At 46.9% G+C, this 20,782-nt stretch overlaps 1 protein-coding gene across 1 annotated transcript in view; it reads left to right on the top strand.

The window, feature by feature from the left end:
* igfbp3 (insulin-like growth factor binding protein 3) overlaps nt 1-14,021 on the top strand; it is a 94,914-nt gene extending 80,893 nt beyond the window's left edge. Inside the window, exon 4 of the mRNA XM_052461517.1 lies at nt 10,893-14,021. Within this exon, the coding sequence (XP_052317477.1) occupies nt 10,893-11,018 (126 nt within the window). The 3' untranslated portion in view covers nt 11,019-14,021. The remainder of the gene's footprint in view (nt 1-10,892) is intronic.
* Nucleotides 14,022-20,782: the final 6,761 nt, after the last annotated feature.

Below are 20,782 nucleotides of genomic sequence, written 5' to 3'. Positions count from 1 at the left end.
TTCCCCTCTCTGTCTCTTTCCCCTCTGTTCTTTCCCCTCTGTTCTCTTTCCCTCTGTCCTCTTTCCCTCTCTGTCCTCTTTCCATCTCTGTCACTTTCCCCTCTTTCCCCTCTCTGTCTTCTTTTCCTCTCTGTTTCTTTCCCCTATCTGTCTTTCTTTTTCCCTCTCTGTCCTCTTTCCCTCTCTGTCCTCTTTCCCTCTCTGTTCTCTTTCCCCTCTCTGTCCTCTTTCCCCTCTCTGTCCTCTTTCCCCTATCTGTTCTCTTTCCCCTCTCTGTCCACTTTCCCCTCTCTGTCCTCTTTCCCCTCTCTGTCCTCTTTCCCTCTCTGTCTTCATTCCCCTATCTGTTCTCTTTCCCCTCTCTGTCCTCTTTCCCCTCTCTGTCCTCTTTCCCCTCTCTGTTCTCTTTCCCCTCTCTGTCCTCTTTCCCCTCTCTGTCCTCTTTCCCCTATCTGTTCTCTTTCCCCTCTCTGTCCACTTTCCCCTCAGCGTCCTCTTTCCCCTCTCTGTCTTCTTTCCCCTCTCGGTCTTCATTCCCCTATCTGTTCTCTTTCCCCTCTCTGTCCTCTTTCCCCTCTCTGTCCTCTTTCCCCTCTCTGTCCTCTTTCCCCTCTCTTTTTTCATTCCCCTCTGTCTTCTTTCCCCTCTCTGTTTTCATTCCCCTCTCTGTCCTTTCTTTCTGTCATCTTTCCTATCTGTTCTCTTCCCCATCTCTGTCCACTTTCCCATCTCTGTTTTCTTTCCCCTCTCTGTCCTCTCTCCTCTCTGTCTTCTTTCCCTCTCTGTCTTCTTTCCTCTCTGTCCTATTCCCCTCTCTGTCTTCTTTTTCCCCTCTCTTTCTCTTTCCCCTCTCTGTCCTCTTTCCCTCTCTGTCCTCTTTCCCCTGTCTTCTTTCCCTATCTGTCCCACTTTCCTCTGTCCTCTTTCCCTCTGTCTTCTTTCCTCCTGTCTTCATTCCCCTATTTGTCCTCTTCCCTCTCTGTCCTCTTTCCCTCTCTGTTCTCTTTCCCCTCTGTCCTCTTTCCCTCTCTGTCTTCATTCCCCTCTCTGTCCTCTTTCCCCTCTGTCCACTTTCCCTCTCTGTTTTCTTTCCCCTCTTTGTCTTCTTTCCCTCTCTGTCCTGTTTCCCCTCTCTGTCCTGTTTCCCCTATCTGTTCTCTTTCCTCCTGTCCTCTTTCCCCTCTCTGTCCTCTTTCCCTCTCTGTCCTCTTTCCCCTCTCTGTCCCTTTCCCTCCTGTCCCCTTCTGTCCTCTTTCCCCTCTCTGTCCTCTTTCCCCTCTCTGTTTTCTTTCCCCTCTCTGTTTCTTTCCCCTCTCTGTCTTCTTTCCCTCTCTGTCCTCTTTCCCTCTCTGTCCTGTTTCCCTCTCTTCCTTTCCCCTCCTGTCCTCTTTCCCTCCTGTCTTCTTTCCCCTCTCTGTCCTCTTTCCCCTCTCTGTCCTCATCTTTCCCTCTCTGTTTTCATTCCCTCTGTCCCTTTCCCCTATCTGTTCTCTTTCCCCTCTCTGTCTTCTTTCCCCTCTCTGTCCACTTTCCCCTCTCTGTTTTCTGTTTTCATTCCCCTATCTGTTCTCTTTCCCCTCTCTGTCCTCTTTCCCCTCTCTGTCCTCTTTCCCCTCTATGTTCTCTTTCCCCTCTCTGTCCCCTTTCCCCTATCTGTTCTCTTTCCCCTCTCTGTCCCCTTTCCCCTCTCTGTTCTCTTTCCCCTCTCTGTCCACTTTCCCCTCTCTGTCCACTTTCCCCTCTCTGTCCTCTTTCCCCTCTCTGTCTTCTTTCCCCTCTCTGTCCTCTTTCCCCTCTCTGTCTTCTTTCCCTCTCTGTTCTTCATTCCTCTCTATCCTCTTTCCCTATCTGTTCTCTTTCCCTCACTGTCCTCTTTCCCTCTCTGTCCTCTTTCCCTCTCTGTCCTCTTTCTCCTCTCTGTTTTTTCCCTATCTGTTTCTCTTTCCCCTCCTGTCCTCTTTCCTCTCTGTCCTCTTTCCCTGTCTGTCCTCTTTCCCCTCTCTGTCCTCTTTCCCTCCTGTCTTCTTTCCCCTCTCTGTCCTCTTTCCCCTCTCTGTCCTCTTTCCCCTCTCTGTTTTCATTCCCCTCTCTGTCCTCTTTCCCCTCTCTGTCCTCTTTCCCCTCTCTGTCCTCTTTCCCCTCTCTGTTTTCATTCCCCTCTCTGTCCTCTTTCCCTCTCTGTTTTCTTTCCCCTCTCTGTCCTCTTTCCCCTCTCTGTCTTCTTTCCCCTCTCTGTCCTCTTTCCCCTCTCTGTCCTCTTTCCCCTCTCTGTCTTCTTTCCCCTCTCTGTCCTCTTTCCCCTCTCTGTCTTCTTTCCCCTCTCTGTTTTCATTCCCCTCTCTGTCTTTTTTTTCCCCTCTCTGTCCTCTTTCTCCCCTCTCTGTCTTCTTTCCCCTCTCTGTCCTCTTTCCCTCTGTCCTCTTTCCCTCTGTTCTCTTTCCCCTCTCTGTCTTCTTTCCCTCTCTGTTTCATTCCCCCTCTGTCCTGTTTTTTCCCCTCTCTGTCCTTTCCCTCTCTGTCTTCTTTCCCTCTCTGTTTCTTTCCCCTCTGTTTCTTTCCCCTCTCTGTCTCTTTCCCTTTCTTTCCCTCTCTGTCCTCTTTCCCATCTCTGTCCACTTTCCCCTCTCTTTCCCCTCTCTGTCCTCTTTCCCCTCTCTGTTTTCATTCCCCTATCTGTTCTCTTTCCCCTCTCTGTCCTCTTTCCCCTCTCTGTCCTCTTTCCCCTCTCTGTTCTCTTTCCCCTCTCTGTCCTCTTTCCCCTCTCTGTCCTCTTTCCCCTATCTGTTCTCTTTCCCCTCTCTGTCCACTTTCCCCTCAGCGTCCTCTTTCCCCTCTCTGTCTTCTTTCCCCTCTCGGTCTTCATTCCCCTATCTGTTCTCTTTCCCCTCTCTGTCCTCTTTCCCCTCTCTGTCCTCTTTCCCCTCTCTGTTCTCTTTCCCCTCTCTGTCCTCTTTCCCCTCTCTGTCCTCTTTCCCCTATCTGTTCTCTTTCCCCTCTCTGTCCACTTTCCCCTCAGCGTCCTCTTTCCCCTCTCTGTCTTCTTTCCCTCTCGGTCTTCATTCCCCCTATCTGTTTCCCCTCTCTGTCCTCTTTCCCCTCTCTGTCCTCTTTCCTCTCTGTCTTTCCCCTTCTTTTTTCCTCTGTCTTCTTTTCCTCTCTGTTTTCCCTCTCTGTCCCCTCTCTCTCTAAATCCCTATCTGTTCTCTTTCCATCTCTGTCCACTTTTTCCATCTCTGTCCTCTTTCCCTCTCTGTCCATCTCCCTCTCTGTCTTCTTTCCCCCTCTGTCTTTTTCCCTCTCTGTCCTGTTCCTCTCTGTCCTCTTTCCCTCTCTTTTCTCTTTCCCTCTCTGTCCTCTGTTTTTCCCCTCTCTGTCCTCTTTCCCCCTGTCTTCTTTCCCCTATCTGTCCACTTTCCCTCTCTGTCCTCTTTCCCTCTCTGTCCTCTTTTTCCTCCTGTCTTCATTCCCCTATTTGTCCTCTTCCCCCTCTCTGTCCTCTCTCCCTCTCTGTTCTCTTTCCCCTCTCTGTCCTCTTTCCCCTCTGTCTTCATTCCCCTCTCTGTCCTCTTTCCCTCTGTCCACTTTCCCCTCTCTGTTTTCTTTCCCTCTTTGTCTTCTTTCCCCTCTGTCCTGTTTCCCCTCTCTGTCCTGTTTCCCCTATCTGTTCTCTTTCCCCTCCTGTCCTCTTTCCCTCTCTGTCCTCTTTCCCGATCTGTCCTCTTTCCCTCTCTGTCCTCTTTCCCTCCTGTCTTCTTTCCCCTCTCTGTCCTCTTTCCCTCTCTGTCTTCTTTCCTCTCTGTTTCTTTCCCCTCTCTGTTTTCTTTCCCCCTCTTTGTCTTCTTTCCCCTCTGTCCTGTTTTCCCTCTCTGTCCTGTTTCCCTATCTGTTCTCTTTTTCCTCCTCTTTCCATCTTCTTTCCTCTCTGTCCTCTTTCCCTCTCTGTCCTCTTTCCCTCTCTGTTTTCATTCCCTCTCTGTCCCCTTTCCCTATCTGTTCTCTTTCCCTCTCTGTCTTCTTTCCCCTCTCTGTCCACTTTCCCCTCTCTGTTTTCTGTTTTCATTCCCTATCTGTTCTCTTTCCCCTCTCTGTCCTCTTTCCCTCTCTGTCTTTCTTTCCCTCTATGTTCTCTTCTTTTCCCCTCTGTCCCTTTCCCCTATCTGTTCTCTTTCCCTCTCTGTCCCTTTCCCTATCTGTTCTCTTTCCCCTCTCTGTCCACTTTTTCCCTCTCTGTCTTTTTCCCTCTCTGTCCTCTTTCCCTCTCTGTCTTCTTTTTCCCTCTCTGTCCTCTTTCCCTCTCTGTCTTCTTTCCCCTCTCTGTTCTCTTTCCCTCTCTGTCCTCTTTCCCTATCTGTTCTCTTTCCCATCTCTGTCCACTTTCCCTCTCTGTCATCTTTCCCCTCTCTGTCCTCTTTTCCTCTCTGTTTCATTCCCCTATCTGTTCTCTTTCCTCTCTGTCCTCTTTCCCCTCTCTGTCTTCTTTTCCCCGATCTGTCCTCTTTCCCCTCTCTGTCCTCTTTCCCTCCTGTCTTCTTTCCCCTCTCTGTCCTCTTTCCCCTCTGTCCTCTTTCCCTCTCTGTTTTCATTCCCTCTGTCCTCTTTCCCCTTCTGTCCTCTTTCCCTCTCTGTCCTCTTTCTCCTCTTCTGTTTCCTTTCTCTTCCATTCCCTCTCTTCCTCTTTCCCTCTCTGTTCTCTTTCCCTCTCTGTCCTCTTTTTCCCTCTCTGTCTTCTTTTTTCCCTCTCTGTCCTCTTTCCCCTCTGTCCTTCTTTCCCCTCTCTGTTTTCTTTCCTCTCTTCTTTCCCTCTCTGTTTTCTTTCCCTCCCCTCTGTCCTTTTTCCCTATCTTTCCCCTCTCTGTCTTCTTTCCCTCTCTGTTTTCTTTCCCTCTCTGTCCTTTCTCTTTCCCTCCCTCTCTGTCTTTTTCCCCTCTCTGTCCTCTTTCCCTCTGTCCTCTTCCCCTCTTTCCCTCTCTGTCCTCTTTCCCTCTCTGTCCTCTTTCCATCTCTGTCCACTTTCCCTCTCTTTCCCCTCTCTGTCCATCTTTCCCTCTCTGTTTTCATTCCCCTATCTGTTCTCTTTCCCTCTCTGTCCTCTTTCCCTCTCTGTCCTCTTTCCCCTCTCTGTTCTCTTTCCCTCTCTGTCCTCTTTCCCTCTCTGTCCTCTTTCCCCTATCTGTTCTCTTTTCCCTCTCTGTCCACTTTCCCCTCAGCGTCCTCTTTCCCCTCTGTCTTCTTTCCCTCTCGGTCTTCATTCCCCTATCTGTTCTCTTTCCCCTCTCTGTCCTCTTTCCCTCTCTGTCCTCTTTCCCCTCTCTGTTCTCTTTCCCCTCTCTGTCCTCTTTCCCCTCTCTGTCCTCTTTCCCCTATCTGTTCTCTTTCCCCTCTCTGTCCACTTTCCCCTCAGCGTCCTCTTTCCCCTCTCTGTCTTCTTTCCCCTCTCGGTCTTCATTCCCCTATCTGTTCTCTTTCCCCTCTCTGTCCTCTTTCCCCTCTCTGTCCTCTTTCCCCTCTCTGTCCTCTTTCCCCTCTCTTTTTTCATTCCCCTCTCTGTCTTCTTTCCCCTCTCTGTTTTCATTCCCCTCTCTGTCCTTTCTCCCCTCTCTGTCCTCTTTCCCCTATCTGTTCTCTTTCCCATCTCTGTCCACTTTCCCATCTCTGTCCTCTTTCCCCTCTCTGTCCTCTCTCCCCTCTCTGTCTTCTTTTTCCCTCTTGTCTTCTTTCCCCTCTCTGTCCTATTCCCCCCTCTCTGTTTTCTTTCCCCTCTCTTTTCTTTCCTCTCTGTCCTCTTTCCTCTCTTGTCCTTCTTTTTTTCCCTCTGTCTTTTTCCCTATCTGTCCACTTTTTCCCCTCTGTCCTCTTTCCCTCTCTGTCCTTCTTTTTCCTCCCTGTCTTCATTCCCCTATTTGTCCCTTCCCCCTCTTTGTCCTCTCCCCTCTCTTTTCTCTTTCCCCTCTCTGTCCTCTTTCCCCTCTCTGTCTTCATTCCCTCTCTGTCTCTCTTTTCCCCCTCTGTCCACTTTCCCTCTCTGTTTCTTTCCCTCTTTGTCTTTTTCCCTCTCTCTGTCCTTTTCCCTCTCTGTCCTGTTTCCTATCTGTTTCTTTCCCTCCTGTCCTCTTTCCCTCTCTGTCCTCTTTCCCGATCTGTCCTCTTTCCCCTCTCTGTCCTCTTTCCCTCCTGTCTTCTTTCCCTCTCTGTCCTCTTTCCCCTCTCTGTCCTCTTTTCCCCTCTCTGTTTTCTTTCCCCTCTCTGTTTTCTTTCCCCTCTTTGTCTTCTTTCCCCTCTCTGTCCTGTTTCCCCTCTCTGTCCTGTTTCCCCTATCTGTTCTCTTTCCCCTCCCTGTCCTCTTTCCCTCCTGTCTTCTTTCCCCTCTCTGTCCTCTTTCCCCTCTCTGTCCTCTTTCCCCTCTCTGTTTTCATTCCCCTCTCTGTCCCCTTTCCCCTATCTGTTCTCTTTCCCCTCTCTGTCTTCTTTCCCCTCTCTGTCCACTTTCCCCTCTCTGTTTTCTGTTTTCATTCCCCTATCTGTTCTCTTTCCCCTCTCTGTCCTCTTTCCCCTCTCTGTCCTCTTTCCCCTCTATGTTCTCTTTCCCCTCTCTGTCCCTTTCCCCTATCTGTTCTCTTTCCCCTCTCTGTCCCCTTTCCCCTATCTGTTCTCTTTCCCCTCTCTGTCCACTTTCCCCTCTCTGTCCACTTTCCCCTCTCTGTCCTCTTTCCCCTCTCTGTCTTCTTTCCCCTCTCTGTCCTCTTTCCCCTCTCTGTCTTCTTTCCCCTCTCTGTTCTCTTTCCCCTCTCTGTCCTCTTTCCCCTATCTGTTCTCTTTCCCATCACTGTCCACTTTCCCCTCTCTGTCCTCTTTCCCCTCTCTGTCCTCTTTCTCCTCTCTGTTTTCATTCCCCTATCTGTTCTCTTTCCCCTCCCTGTCCTCTTTCCCCTCTCTGTCCTCTTTCCCCGATCTGTCCTCTTTCCCCTCTCTGTCCTCTTTCCCCCCTCTGTCCTCTTTCCCCTCTCTGTTTTCATTCCCCTCTCTGTCCTCTTTCCCCTCTCTGTCCTCTTTCCCCTCTCTGTCCTCTTTCCCCTCTCTGTTTCATTTCCCCTCTCTGTCCTCTTTTTCCTCTCTGTTTTCATTCCCCTCTCTGTCCTTTCTCCCTCTCTGTCTTTTTCCCCTCTCTGTCCTCTTTCCCTCTCTGTCCTCTTTCCCCTCTCTGTCCTCTTTTTCCCTCTCTGTCCCTCTTTCCCCTCTCTGTCTTCTTTCCCCTCTCTGTTTCATTCCCTCTCTGTCCTTTCTCCCTCTCTGTCCTTTTCCTCTCTGTCTTTTTTCCCCTCTCTGTCATCTTTCCCTCTGTCCTCTTTTCCCTCTGTTTTTCTTTCCCCTCTCTGTCCTTCTTTCCCTCTCTGTCCCTTTCCCATCTCTGTCCACTTTTCCTCTCTTTCCCTCTCTGTCCCTCTTTTCCTCTCTGTTTTCATTCCCCTATCTGTTCTCTTTCCCCTCTCTGTCCTCTTTCCCTCTCTGTCCTCTTTCCCCTCTCTGTCTCTTTCCCCCTCTGTCCTCTTTCCCCTCTCTGTTCTCTTTCCCCTATCTGTTCTCTTTCCCTCTCTGTCCACTTTCCCCTCTGTTCTCTTTCCCCTCTCTGTCTTCTTTCCCCTCTCGGTCTTCTTTCCCCTATCTGTTCTCTTTCCCTCTCTGTCCTCTTTCCCCTCTCTGTCCTCTTTCCCTCTCTGTCTTCTTTTTCCCCTCTCTGTCCTCTTTCCCTCTCTGTCCTCTTTCCTCTCTTTTTTCTTTCCTCTTGTCCTTTTTCCTCTCTGTTTTCTTTTCCCTCTCTGTCCTTTCTCCCTCTCTGTTTTCTTTCCCTATCTGTTCTCTTCCCATCTCTGTCCACTTTCCCATCTCTGTCCCTCTTTCCCCTCTCTGTCCTCTCTCCCCTCTCTGTTTCTTTCCTCTCTGTCTTCTTTCCCCTCTGTCCTATTCCCCCTCTCTGTCCTCTTTCCTCTCTTTTCTCTTTCCCTCTCTGTCCTCTTTTCCTCTCTGTCCCCTCTTTCCCCCTGTCTTCTTTCCCTATCTGTCCACTTTTCCTCTGTCCCTCTGTTTTCCCTCTCTGTCCTCTTTCCCCTCCCTGTCTTCATTCCCTATTTGTCCTCTTCCCCCCTCTGTCCTCTCTCCCCTCTCTGTTCTCTTTCCTCTCTGTCCTCTTTTTCCTCTCTGTCTTCATTCCCTCTCTGTCCTCTTTTCCCTCTGTCCACTTTCCCTCTCTGTTTTCTTTCCCCTCTTTGTCTTCTTTCCCTCTCTGTCCTGTTTCCCCTCTCTGTCCTTTTTCCTATCTGTTCTCTTTCCCCTCCCTGTCCTCTTTCCCTCTCTGTCCTCTTTCCCCTATCTGTTCTCTTTCCCATCTCTGTCCACTTTCCCATCTCTGTCCTCTTTCCCCTCTCTGTCCTCTCTCCCCTCTCTGTCTTCTTTCCCCTCTCTGTCTTCTTTCCCCTCTCTGTCCTATTCCCCCTCTCTGTCCTCTTTCCCCTCTCTTTTCTCTTTCCCCTCTCTGTCCTCTTTCCCCTCTCTGTCCTCTTTCCCCCCTGTCTTCTTTCCCCTATCTGTCCACTTTCCCCTCTGTCCTCTTTCCCCTCTCTGTCCTCTTTCCCCTCCCTGTCTTCATTCCCCTATTTGTCCTCTTCCCCCTCTCTGTCCTCTCTCCCCTCTCTGTTCTCTTTCCCCTCTCTGTCCTCTTTCCCCTCTCTGTCTTCATTCCCCTCTCTGTCCTCTTTCCCCTCTGTCCACTTTCCCCTCTCTGTTTTCTTTCCCCTCTTTGTCTTCTTTCCCCTCTCTGTCCTGTTTCCCCTCTCTGTCCTGTTTCCCCTATCTGTTCTCTTTCCCCTCCCTGTCCTCTTTCCCCTCTCTGTCCTCTTTCCCCGATCTGTCCTCTTTCCCCTCTCTGTCCTCTTTCCCTCCTGTCTTCTTTCCCCTCTCTGTCCTCTTTCCCCTCTCTGTCCTCTTTCCCCTCTCTGTTTTCATTCCCCTCTCTGTCCTCTTTCCCCTCTCTGTCCTCTTTCCCCTCTCTGTCCTCTTTCCCCTCTCTGTTTTCATTCCCCTCTCTGTTTTCATTCCCCTCTCTGTCCTTTCTCCCCTCTCTGTCCTTTCTCCCCTCTCTGTCTTCTTTCCCCTCTCTGTCCTCTTTCCCCTCTCTGTCTTCTTTCCCCTCTCTGTCTTCTTTCCCCTCTCTGTCTTCTTTCCCCTCTCTGTTTTCATTCCCCTCTCTGTTTTCATTCCCCTCTCTGTTTTCATTCCCCTCTCTGTCCTTTCTCCCCTCTCTGTCTTCTTTCCCCTCACTGTTTTCATTCCCCTCTCTGTCCTTTCTCCCCTCTCTGTCTTCTTTCCCCTCTCTGTCCTCTTTCCCCTCTCTGTTCTCTTTCCCCTCTCTGTCCTCTTTCCCATCTCTGTCCACTTTCCCCTCTCTTTCCCCTCTCTGTCCTCTTTCCCCTCTCTGTTTTCATTCCCCTATCTGTCCTCTTTCCCCTCTCTGTCCTCTTTCCCCTCTCTGTCCTCTTTCCCCTATCTGTTCTCTTTCCCCTCTCTGTCCACTTTCCCCTCAGCGTCCTCTTTCCCCTCTCTGTCTTCTTTCCCCTCTCGGTCTTCATTCCCCTATCTGTTCTCTTTCCCCTCTCTGTCTTCTTTCCCCTCTCTGTCCTCTTTCCCCTCTCTTTTTTTCTTTCCCCTCTCTGTCTTCTTTCCCCTCTCTGTTTTCATTCCCCTCTCTGTTTTTCATTCCCCTCTCTGTCTTCTTTCCCTATCTGTTTTCACTTTCCCCTCTCTGTCCTTTTCCCCTCTCTGTCTTCTTTCCCCTCTCTGTCTTCTTTCCCCTCTCTGTTCCTCTTTCCCCTCTCTGTCCTCTTTCCCCTATCTTTTTTTTCCCCTCTCTGTTCTCTTTCCCTCTCTGTTTTCATTCCCCTCTCTGTCCTTTTCCCCTCTCTGTCTTCTTTCCCTATTTGTCCTTTCCCCTCTCTGTCTCTCCCCTCTCTGTTCTCTTTCCCCTCTCTGTCCTCTTTCCCCTATCTGTTCTCTTTCCCATCTCTGTCCACTTTCCCCTCTCTGTCCTCTTTCCCCTCTCTGTCCTCTTTCCCCTCCCTGTCTTCATTCCCCTATTTGTCCTCTTCCCCCTCTCTGTCCTCTCTCCCCTCTCTGTTCTCTTTCCCCTCTCTGTCCTCTTTCCCCTCTCTGTCTTCATTCCCCTCTCTGTCCTCTTTCCCCTCTGTCCACTTTCCCCTCTCTGTTTTCTTTCCCCTCTTTGTCTTCTTTCCCCTCTCTGTCCTGTTTCCCCTCTCTGTCCTGTTTCCCCTCTCTGTCCTTTTTCCCCTCTCTGTCCACTTTCCTCTCTCTGTCTTCTTTCCCCTCTCTTGCTTATCCACATATAGTATGTTGATAGTATGACCATCTGTAGATGGAGTATCTGGACTATCCAATGTCTGTCTCCCTCTCTGTCTCTGATCCCCCTCTCTTTCTCTTCCTTTCTCTCATTCCCCTTTCTCTACCTACCTGTCTCAAAGCGATGTCTGTCTGTCTGTCTGTCTGTCTGTCTGTCTGTCTGTCTGTCTGTCTGTCTGTCTGTCTGTCTGTCTGTCTGTCTGTCTGTCTGTCTGTCTGTCTGTCTGTCTGTCTGTCTCGTTCTCCCCTCTCTGAGTGTTTCTATGCTATGGGCCAGGGCTAGTTGAATGGTCTTTGTTTGTTATCCCTTCCCTCCCATGCTAGTGTTAACTATTTACACCTGAAGACTGTAAATGTCTGACAGAAAAAGCTCCTTTCCTAGTTTAGTCAAAGATGACAAGACTTTTATATGACAGACTGTAGGTTGTTAATATATTGCATTAAATCAATCATGTTCTCTCTCTCTCTCCCTCTCTCTCTCTCTGCAGTGCCGTCCTTCCAAAGGGAGGAAGAGGGGTTACTGCTGGTGTGTAGATAAGTACGGTCAGCCTCTCCCTGGCTATGATGGAAAGGAGAGAGGAGAATCCCAGTGCAACAACCTGGAGAACAAATGAGAGGCAGAGAGAGGATGGAGTGATGGAGAGAAAGAATGAGGCAAGAAGGATAGAGGAATGGGAGAGAGATACTTTTTTAAACTCCTGCCTTGCACGTAACCGTCGAAAGAGTGCTGGACCGTTGACCTCAGGTCACATTACTGCCGGGTGGGGGAGGGAGAGGGAGGGAGGGGCAGACTGGGACAGCACAGCCTAATAGGCCAAGCCTTCTGTCCATCATCTGCAGCTATCTGCTCTGTGCTATGGGAACCTCTAGCTACCCCTCGTATGAAAACAACAGAGAGAGAAACTAAACATCTGCACTATTATTTTAGAGAGAGAGGATGGAGGGACTTTTCCACTCACTTTAAAGAGGACTTGTCTGTGACTGTGACCCAACGCAACATGCTTGTGTATGTTTGTGTGTGTGTATGCATGCATGTGTGTGTGCGTGCATGTGTGTATGCCTGCGTGTGAGCATGTATTAGTGTTTGTGTGTGTGTGTGTGTGTATGTGTGTGTATGTGTGTGTGTGTGTGTGTGTGTGTGTGTGTGTGTGTGTGTGTGTGTGTGTGTGTATGCCTGCGTGTGAGCATGTATTAGTGTTTGTGTGTGTGTGTGTGTGTGTGTGTGTGTGTGTATGCCTGCGTGTGAGCATGTATGAGTGTTTGTGTGTGTGTGTGTGTATGTGCGTGTAAATGCTGTCTTTCAATAAGCTCAGTTTAGAGGTGTAAGAAAACCTCTTGACATCCAAACCCTGCCCCCTTCTATCCTGTCATGCAGAGACTCCTCCCCTTTCTCAGGATCCATCATTATGAAGTGAAGGCTTATGGGTAGGCCGGCCTCTGACCTCTTCCCTGCCATGTTCGACACCACTGGCCTTTCCCACTGTCTCCATAGCAACCAGCTTGTCCCGCCCGATGTGCTGCGTCACATTTACAGGTTTAGGGGGAAGGAAAGGAATGGAGATGGTGCCGAATAACGGTGCCTTAAACCCACACTGCCCCTCTCCCCCTCCTCCCCATCCCTGACCCCTACCCCTCCCTTTCTCATATTCCTTGGTTAGCCCTCTGCGGTCCTCATAGGACCCCAGGAAGAGTAGCTGCTGCTTTTGCAAAAGTTCATGGGGATTCAAAAAAATAAATCAACAGGTTCTCACATAACGTTACCACCCTGCAGCCCTGGTCTGGTTAGCTAGCTGGCGGGTTGGGTTAGCATAGTTAGCCAAACCATCACTTCTTCATTGAGGAAATAGGGCCAGTGGTGTTGTCACCACTGGCCCTCTATCTGCAGTACTCTTCCTGTCTATGGTGCATATGTCCTGGTGTGGGGTCCTTTAGACTGGGCATGCTCGGTGGGACCGGGCTGCTCTCTATGCCATAGGAGCCAGCTTCGAGGCCAAGCACAACCACTTAAAGCACTTTAGCTACACCCAACCAACTTTTCTACAGCGCTCCTCACAGTTAAAGACCATCTCTACCCATTGTAGCATAGTAGTCATACCGTTCAATTGGTGCAACATTTAACAAGGTTTATAGCACTATAGAGCAAAACATCAACATCAACAACAACAAAAGAAAAAACAATGTTACACAAGCACTTCTGACTGTGACTTTACTCAGCCTAGAGAACAAACGCCCCTCCTCACAATTTCCATTCTATGCAAAGTGTGTTTTATTTTTGTTGATATTGTTTCTTGGAGATGCTTGTATGATCTTATGCCAACATAACTCCACCAGGTGGATGCAGCACCAAATATGCATTCAAGAAGCAGACAGGGGGTCTGAGGGAGGGGGCGTGGTCCTCCTAGAAGTGCTCCCTGCTTCCTGTATGACGCTTTCACATATCCTGTGTCTGAAATGGCACCATATTTCGTATATAATTCCCTATGGGCCCTGATCAAAAGTGATGCACTACATAGGGAATAGGATGCCATTGAAGATGCAGACTTGAACAGTGGAGTGTGCACGACAGTAGCTCGGTAGCATGGAATTGGATGCACACACACTTTAAAACAAACAACAACCCGCTGAGGCTGCAAGCCATTCTATTTGAAGACTTGATTTGGGGATAATTCAGTTATGTTTAAGATATTGCCCCACTCCTTCCCAGTCTTTTGTTAGTCTTTTTCTATATTGAAAATGTTTTCGTGGCTCTATGTGGCTGACACATGTACGGTACTTCAAATTAAATAAATAAACAAGTTATTTATCTAAGAAAGAATTATAAACGGATCCAAACTAAGTTTTTTTCTTACCAACAATTCAGTGACTTACTAATTGTAGAGCAAACTCTAAGTTGATTCAGCGTATTTTGGGGAATGTAATCACTAATGAATGTTACATTTTTTTAATTAACATTTTCTTCTATAATTATTTTTGTAAACTTTAAACATCTCTGGTTTGTTGCTTACGGTAACTGTCAGTCGGTCAGGCACTCAGGTCACTAATTGGTTTGTAACAAAGTTGGGGTCAGTTTTATTTCTATTCAGTCAATACAATAATCTGAAAATCTTCATGAGGAAATGTTGAATTTGAATTTCAACTGACTTTTCTGAATGAACGGAATGGAATGTAGCCCAATCCTGTTGTGTAATCCAAGGGTCTGTAGTCAAGTGAAACTCTCAGTCAGTCCATCGGTCACTGCTCCAACACTTCTCTCCGTACACACCAACGTTCACACAAACGTGCACAGCAATGTGCACGCGATGCCATCCCGTCTCAGTCTCGGTCCACATCCAGGGGCACCGCTGTCTCTCTAACATTTTGTCACTTTTCTGGTGGTCATGTAAGAATCTCTCTTCTGTTCACGGGTAATTGTACTTTATTTTTACATTTTGTTTCAACTTTTATTGTATAAAGACTTTTGATTCTTTAAAGAAAAAAAGCTTTTCATGTTACTAATCTAGAAAATCACACAGCTATTATTTTCTTTGAGAAAGGAACATTATTTTGTTAAAATATAATTTGTATTTAATGTCTTTTTAAAATAAAAAAAATAAACACTATTTTCATTTACTGTTGAACGGCTCGAGGGTGTTTTTACAAGTTAGGCTGTGTTTTCTCAGAGAGCTGAGAAGTACATTCAGTACTCAATACGGCCCTACTTCGGAGTTATAGTAAGTAGGCCTACATTCAGTACTCAATACGGCCCTACTTCGGAGTTATAGTAAGTAGGCCTACATTCAGTACTCAATACTGTCCTAGTTCAGAGATATAGTAAGTAGGCCTACATTCAGTACTCAATACTGTCCTACTTCAGAGTTATAGTAAGTAGGCCTACATTCAGTACTCAATACTGTCCTACTTCAGAGTTATAGTAAGTAGGCCTACATTCAGTACTCAATACTGTTCTACTTCATAGTTATAGTAAGTAGGCCTACATTCAGTACTCAATACTGTTCTACTTCAGAGTTATAGTAAGTAGGCCTACATTCAGTACTCAATACTGTCCTACTTCAGAGTTATAGTAAGTAGGCCTACATTCAGTACTCAATACTGTCCTACTTCAGAGTTATAGTAAGTAGGCCTATATTCAGTACTCAATACTGTTCTACTTCAGAGTTATAGTAAGTAGGCCTACATTCAGTACTCAATACTGTCCTACTTCAGAGTTATAGTAAGTAGGCCTACATTCAGTACTCAATACTGTTCTACTTCAGAGTTATAGTAAGTAGGCCTACATTCAGTACTCAATACTGTCCTACTTCAGAGTTATAGTAAGTAGGCCTACATTCAGTACTCAATACTGTCCTACTTCAAAGTTATAGTAAGTAGGCCTACATTCAGTACTCAATACTGTCCTACTTCAGAGTTATAGTAAGTAGGCCTACATTCAGTACTCAACACTGTCCTACTTCAGAGTTGTGGTAAGTAGGCCTACATTCAGTACTCAATACTGTCCTACTTCAGAGTTATAGTAAGTAGGCCTACATTCAGTACTCAATACTGTCCTACTTCAGAGTAAGTAGGCCTACATTCAATAAAGAGAGAGTCCAGATGGGACTTCAGTCTGTTAGAGAGGACCTTGGCAAAAATCTTGTAGTCCGCACAGAGTAATGCCACAGGCCTCCAGTTCTTAAGTTCCCTTTTTTGGGCAGGAGAGTCAGAGCCGCCCGACGGCAGCTCATCGGCAACTCTCCTACCCCGACGCATTCTCGCAACACGCAAAAGAAATCCTGTCCAATTGTTCCCCAGAATTTTTTGTAAAATTCCACTGGAAGTCCATCGACCCCGGGTGCACGACCGGGGGACATCTGGGTTACTGCCTCTGCCAGTTCATGTGACAACAGAGGAATGTCCATTTCATCCCTCTGTGCCCGAGAGAGCTTAGGGAGTCCTGCGAACAAGACCTGAGCACACATAGGATCACACATTTCTGCCCTATACAATTCAGTATTAAACTCCACAGTCCGCTCCCGCATCTCCCCCACCACAGAGGTCACCCGCCCATCAGACAGCCGTAGACAATGCATACCCTTGGCTTCACTGCTCTGTCTTTCCAAACCAAAGAAGAAGGAGCTGGGAGCATCCATCTCCTTGAGCATGGAGAACCTAGCTCTTACAAGTGCTCCCTTTGCTTTAACCTGGAAAAAACTGCCTAGGTTAGCCTGGAGGTTAGCCTAAGTTAGCCTGGAGGCCTACATTGCCTTGCCCCACCATCTCTACCTCCATCTCACTAATACACCGCTCTAGTTCCCCCAATACTCTCCTAGCCTCTGAAGATGAGAGAGCTGTGTACTGTTGACAGAAAAGCCGAATTTGCACTTTCCCCACATCCCACCATTGACTCAGAGACTCATACTCCTCTCTTCGCTGCCCCCATCTTTCCCAAAAAGTCTGGAAACCTGAGCAAAAAGTGGCATCTTGTAAGAGCTTTACATTGAACTTCCAATAAGATGCCTGCCGGCGCCCTGGTGAAATAGACAGCCGAGCCATGGTTATGTGGTGATCCGAAAACCCCACTGGGAGAATGGTAGCACCCAGCAGCCTATTGCTCTGATTCCTGGACGTGTAAAAACGATCAAGTCGAGCTGCACTCACCCTAGCCCCAAAAACCTTCACCCACACATACTGTCTTGTGTTTGGATGTTTAGTTCTCCAAACATCCACTAGGTCAAACTGATTAAAGATGTCCCTTAACACTCCCACTGACACTGAATGAGGCTCTTCCCCATTTCTGTCTTTTGTAAAATCCATTGTACAGTTCCAGTCACCTCCGATCACCAGCGTCTCCTCAGGCGCTACTTGTGAGAGTTCCTGTCTATGACTCCCAAATAGAACCCCTCTTTCTCTCCCTGTGTTAGGCGCATACACATTTATAAAGACAAAACACATGTTGTTAATTTCTGCTTTAACAACAAGCAACCTACCCCTACACACCTCCTTTGAGGAGCAAATTTTTACAGCAAGACCCAGTGCAAAAAGGACTGCCACCCCTGCACTAAGATTTGTCCCATGGCTCAACACACTTGCCCCTTTCCACCAGAGCCCCCAATCAACTTCATTCACCACATCACTATGCGTCTCCTGCAGAAACAACACCAACACTCCTCTTTCCCGCATCTCTGGCGCCATTTATATTGAGAGAGCCTACCCGAAGAGTCTCCATAAGAAGTGGGAGAAAAGCCACCAGAGAAATAGACCAATAGCAAAGTTCAAAAAGCCCCAGTGTCAGTAAGAAATTAAACATTTAAACAGTGTCTGAAGGTAAACCTTTACGCACTGTTGTGACTCACTTCCTCAACCTAAACCGTTTCCTGGGTGAGAGGACACCATGCCCCTCATTTCTCATAGCATGTTGTACTGATCTTACAAACTTTCTAGGATCAGGAAAAAAAGCCTCAAGATTAACTTTTTTCCCCTTAGTCTCATTCAGGAACCTTGTCAGTTCTCTCAACGTGTACTTAGACCCCTCTGGTTGACTGGCTGTCAGCTCCGGGCCAATTGAAGAGGAGTCTGAAAAAAATAACTCCTCATCCTCTTCCTCAGACTCACTTTCCTCCTCTTCTCTATCTCCCACCCTGACCACCTGCCCTTTCTCTCTGGTTAGGGCCTCACCCACAGCAACAGGCAACATTTCCATGGTGCCTTTTTCCACACCCTTTTTCTTTTTCCTCTTGACACCCTCCTCCTCCCCCCCTAATCTCTTACACTTCCCCACTATACTCTCCTCATCCACTAGAATAACCTGACTAGACGCAGTATCATCTGCACCACCCTCCATAGCATGACTAGGGCCAGCCTCAGCTACACCACCCTCCATAGCATGACTAGGGCCAGCCTCAGCTATACCACCCTCCATAGCATGACTAGGACCAGCATCATCTGCACCACCCTCCATAGCATGACTCGTCCCAGCATCATCTGCACCACCCTCCATAGCATGTCTAGGCCCAGCCTCAGCTACCCCACCATCTCTAGCCTGACTAGACCCAGCCTCTGCTTCTCCACCATCTCTAGCCTGACTAGACCCAGCCTCCACTACCCTACCATCTCTAGCCTGACTAGACCCAGCCTCTGCTTCTCCACCATCTCTAGCCTGACTCGACCCAGCCTCAGCTACCCCACCATCTCTAGCCTGACTAGACCCAGCCTCTGCTTCTCCACCATCTCTAGCCTGACTAGACCCAGCCTCTGCTTCTCCACCATCTCTAGCCTGACTAGACCCAGCCTCATCTACACCACCATCTCTAGACTGACTAGGCCCAGCCTCTGCTGTCTGCATCTCCTTACCCCCTGCATTTTGACCTCGATTTCCCCCCCTTGCGCTCGTACCCTCCCCTTGTCTATGGCCTTTATGTGGGCATGCAAAGCTCTTGTGCCCCAAATCCCCACATTCAAAACACCGTAGACTATCTGTGCTGGCAAAACCTGCATAGAGCCCCTCCCCATGCCTCACTTTAAAATGCACATTTAGCTGTTGCTCATTATTGTTCAGAAACATAAACACTTGCCTCCTGAACGAAACAACGTGCTTAACGGCATCTGCCTGAAAACCTGCTGACAGTACACGAAACCGCTAGCAAACTTACCAAAACGACTCAGCTCTTTCCTAATTTGATCATCCGTAATAAACGGAGGCAAATTTGCCACTACAACTCTTGTTGAAGGGGTAGAGAGAGGTGAAATTGACACCAACATCCCTTACAAATATTCCGCTAGCAATTAGCCTACCGACCAAATTAGCCCTTTTCATGAACACAACCACAGCTTTGTTCATTCTAGAAGCAGAATGTATAAACTCAGCTCCTACCTGTTCACCGACCGCGAGCAGAACCTCCTCCACCTTAACTCCGTTCTCAGGAACACACCTGAATCCATGCTGTATCGACAGCGTCTCCTCCGCGCTAGGCTGAGAAGCCATTGCGCACACTACACCTTCCAACCCCCAGGAACGTTACTCTGTCCTCTTCCACCCTAACTTTGAAAAAAAAAAACTTTGGATACCGCTAAAAACAAATATTGCATTAACCCTCCACCATAGAAAATAACATGTAAAGAAAAGAAAAGAATCAAAAAAGTTAGTTATGATAGAGCTTTCCACACCAAACACTCAAACTCCAAAAACACCCAGAGAGAGAGAGGAGAGAGAGAGAGAGAGAGAGAGAGAGAGAGAGAGAGAGAGAGAGAGAGAGAGAGAGAGAGAGAGAACAGCACACTGTAGACACACAACCAAGAGCCTCGGGCAGTGCTACAGCGCAACATGACAGAATAACATGAAGTTTGAGAAATGTGTATGTGTGTTTATATGCTTGGGTTGGTTGTTTGGTTGGAGTTTCACAATATATCGAGGAAACAGTTTTATTAGCAACACATTCTTCTGTGTTACAGATAATGGCTGTGTCTGAAATGGCACCCTAATCCCCATAGGGCTTTGATCAATAGTACTGCTTTATATATGGAATAGGGTGCCATTTCAGATGCAGTCGAAGTTTGTAGCTTTATGCTAGGGCTGTTTATGCACATACTCCTATATGACTGAGACATTCACCACATGACTACACAGTCACACACACTGCCAAGGGCATCAAGATTTATCTTATCGTCAATAATTATTTGATCATTAAAAATAGTAGGATGCTCCAGCCGGATTACAAACAGTTGAAGTTGGAAGTTTACATACACCTTAGCCAACTACATTTAAACTCAGTTTTTCACAATTCCTGACGTTTAATCATAGTAAAAATGTCCTGTCTTAGGTCAGTTAGGATCACCACTTTATTTTAAGAATGTGAAATGTCAGAATAATAGTAGAGAAAATTATTTATTTCAGATTTTATTTCTTTCATCACATTCCCAGTGGATCAGAAGTTTACAAACACTCAATTAGTATTTGGTAGCATTGCCTTTAAATTGTTGATCTTGGGTCAAATGTTTCGGGTAGCCTTCCACAAGCTTCCCACAGTAAGTTGGGTGAATTTTTTGCCCATTCCTCTTGACAGTCAACTTAGTAAACTTCTGACCCACTGGAATTGTGATACAGTGAATTATAAGTGAAATAATCTGTCTGTAAACAATTGTTGGAAAAATTACTTGTGTCATGCACAAAGTAGATGTACTAACAGACTTTCCAAAACTATAGTTTGTCAACAAGGAATTTGTGGAGTGGTTGAAAAATGAGTTTTAATTAATGACTCCAACCTAAGTGTGTCGACTTCAACTGTACATAAGAAATGATTGATTTAAAAAATGCAATAAAGCCCAAAGGCTTATGTCCAAGATGAACAAGTTAACATATTTGAGGTTAAATGTTTTTATTAAATATTTCATTTTTTTTTTTTTACAATACAACTCAATTACAAAAGTGTCCATACACATGAGTGAGCAGTCAGTCACTTTGGATTAAAAAGAACATCTTTCTCTCTCTCACACTTTCTCTCTCTCTCTTCCTTCTTGCGCTTTCCTTCTCTCTCTCTCTCTCTCTCTCCAACAGCAGCATGTAGACAGAGCACGCACATCACAAATCAAACACGGTCAAACCACACAGTCAAACGACAACAACTTGTTGTTTGTGGTCATAATGTGTTCATGGTCAGATAAAGAACGGTGATGCCAGTCAGTAAAGTCAAATAAAAGTCCTCTTTGACAGGAGGATGTATCAAAATAATGAAGACAGACAGTCAGCAGAGACAAACAAGCACCAGGAGGTAGGTCAAGGTAGATACCCGTCAGAACAGGGGCAATACAGGAGCATTACCCATCATGCAATTCTGCAAACCCCACAGGACCATAGGATATTGAGTTTCTTGGAAGGTAAGTATGCCCAAATTAGTCGTTTTCTGCATTCACTTATGTAGTTGAGCGTCATCATCTACGAATCATATCAGAAAAAACAACAAATAAACCATGGCACTGAACATGAAAAACAATGAAAAGTAACATAATAACAATTAGAAATCATTCTAAAAGACATTTTGGTCACACAGTGCTTTTGTTCTTGTTTGGTTCGTTTTAAAAAGTAAACCAGCAGACAAACTCCTAAAGACCAGAGCGAGATCAACTCGGCAATATGGAGTAACTCAGGGCATAGATACATATGTGCACATCATACACTGATAAAAATACACATATAATAATAATAATGATAACAACACTAATAACAATAAGGCAAAATTATATAAATATTCTTAACATAAAAATAACAAAATGAAGAGATACATAGTGTGAAATAAATAATGCTGTAGAGCTTAAGTAAATGCATGAAAATATTAACAATGACAGTGTGTACCTGAATATCAAACACCACCATTTACAATTAATAAATAACAGGTATTGAAATAAAATC

This window comes from Oncorhynchus keta, chromosome 1 (genome assembly GCF_023373465.1).
Source record: "Oncorhynchus keta strain PuntledgeMale-10-30-2019 chromosome 1, Oket_V2, whole genome shotgun sequence".
NCBI lineage: Eukaryota > Metazoa > Chordata > Actinopteri > Salmoniformes > Salmonidae > Oncorhynchus > Oncorhynchus keta.
This window is presented reverse-complemented; position numbering and strand designations above follow the sequence as displayed.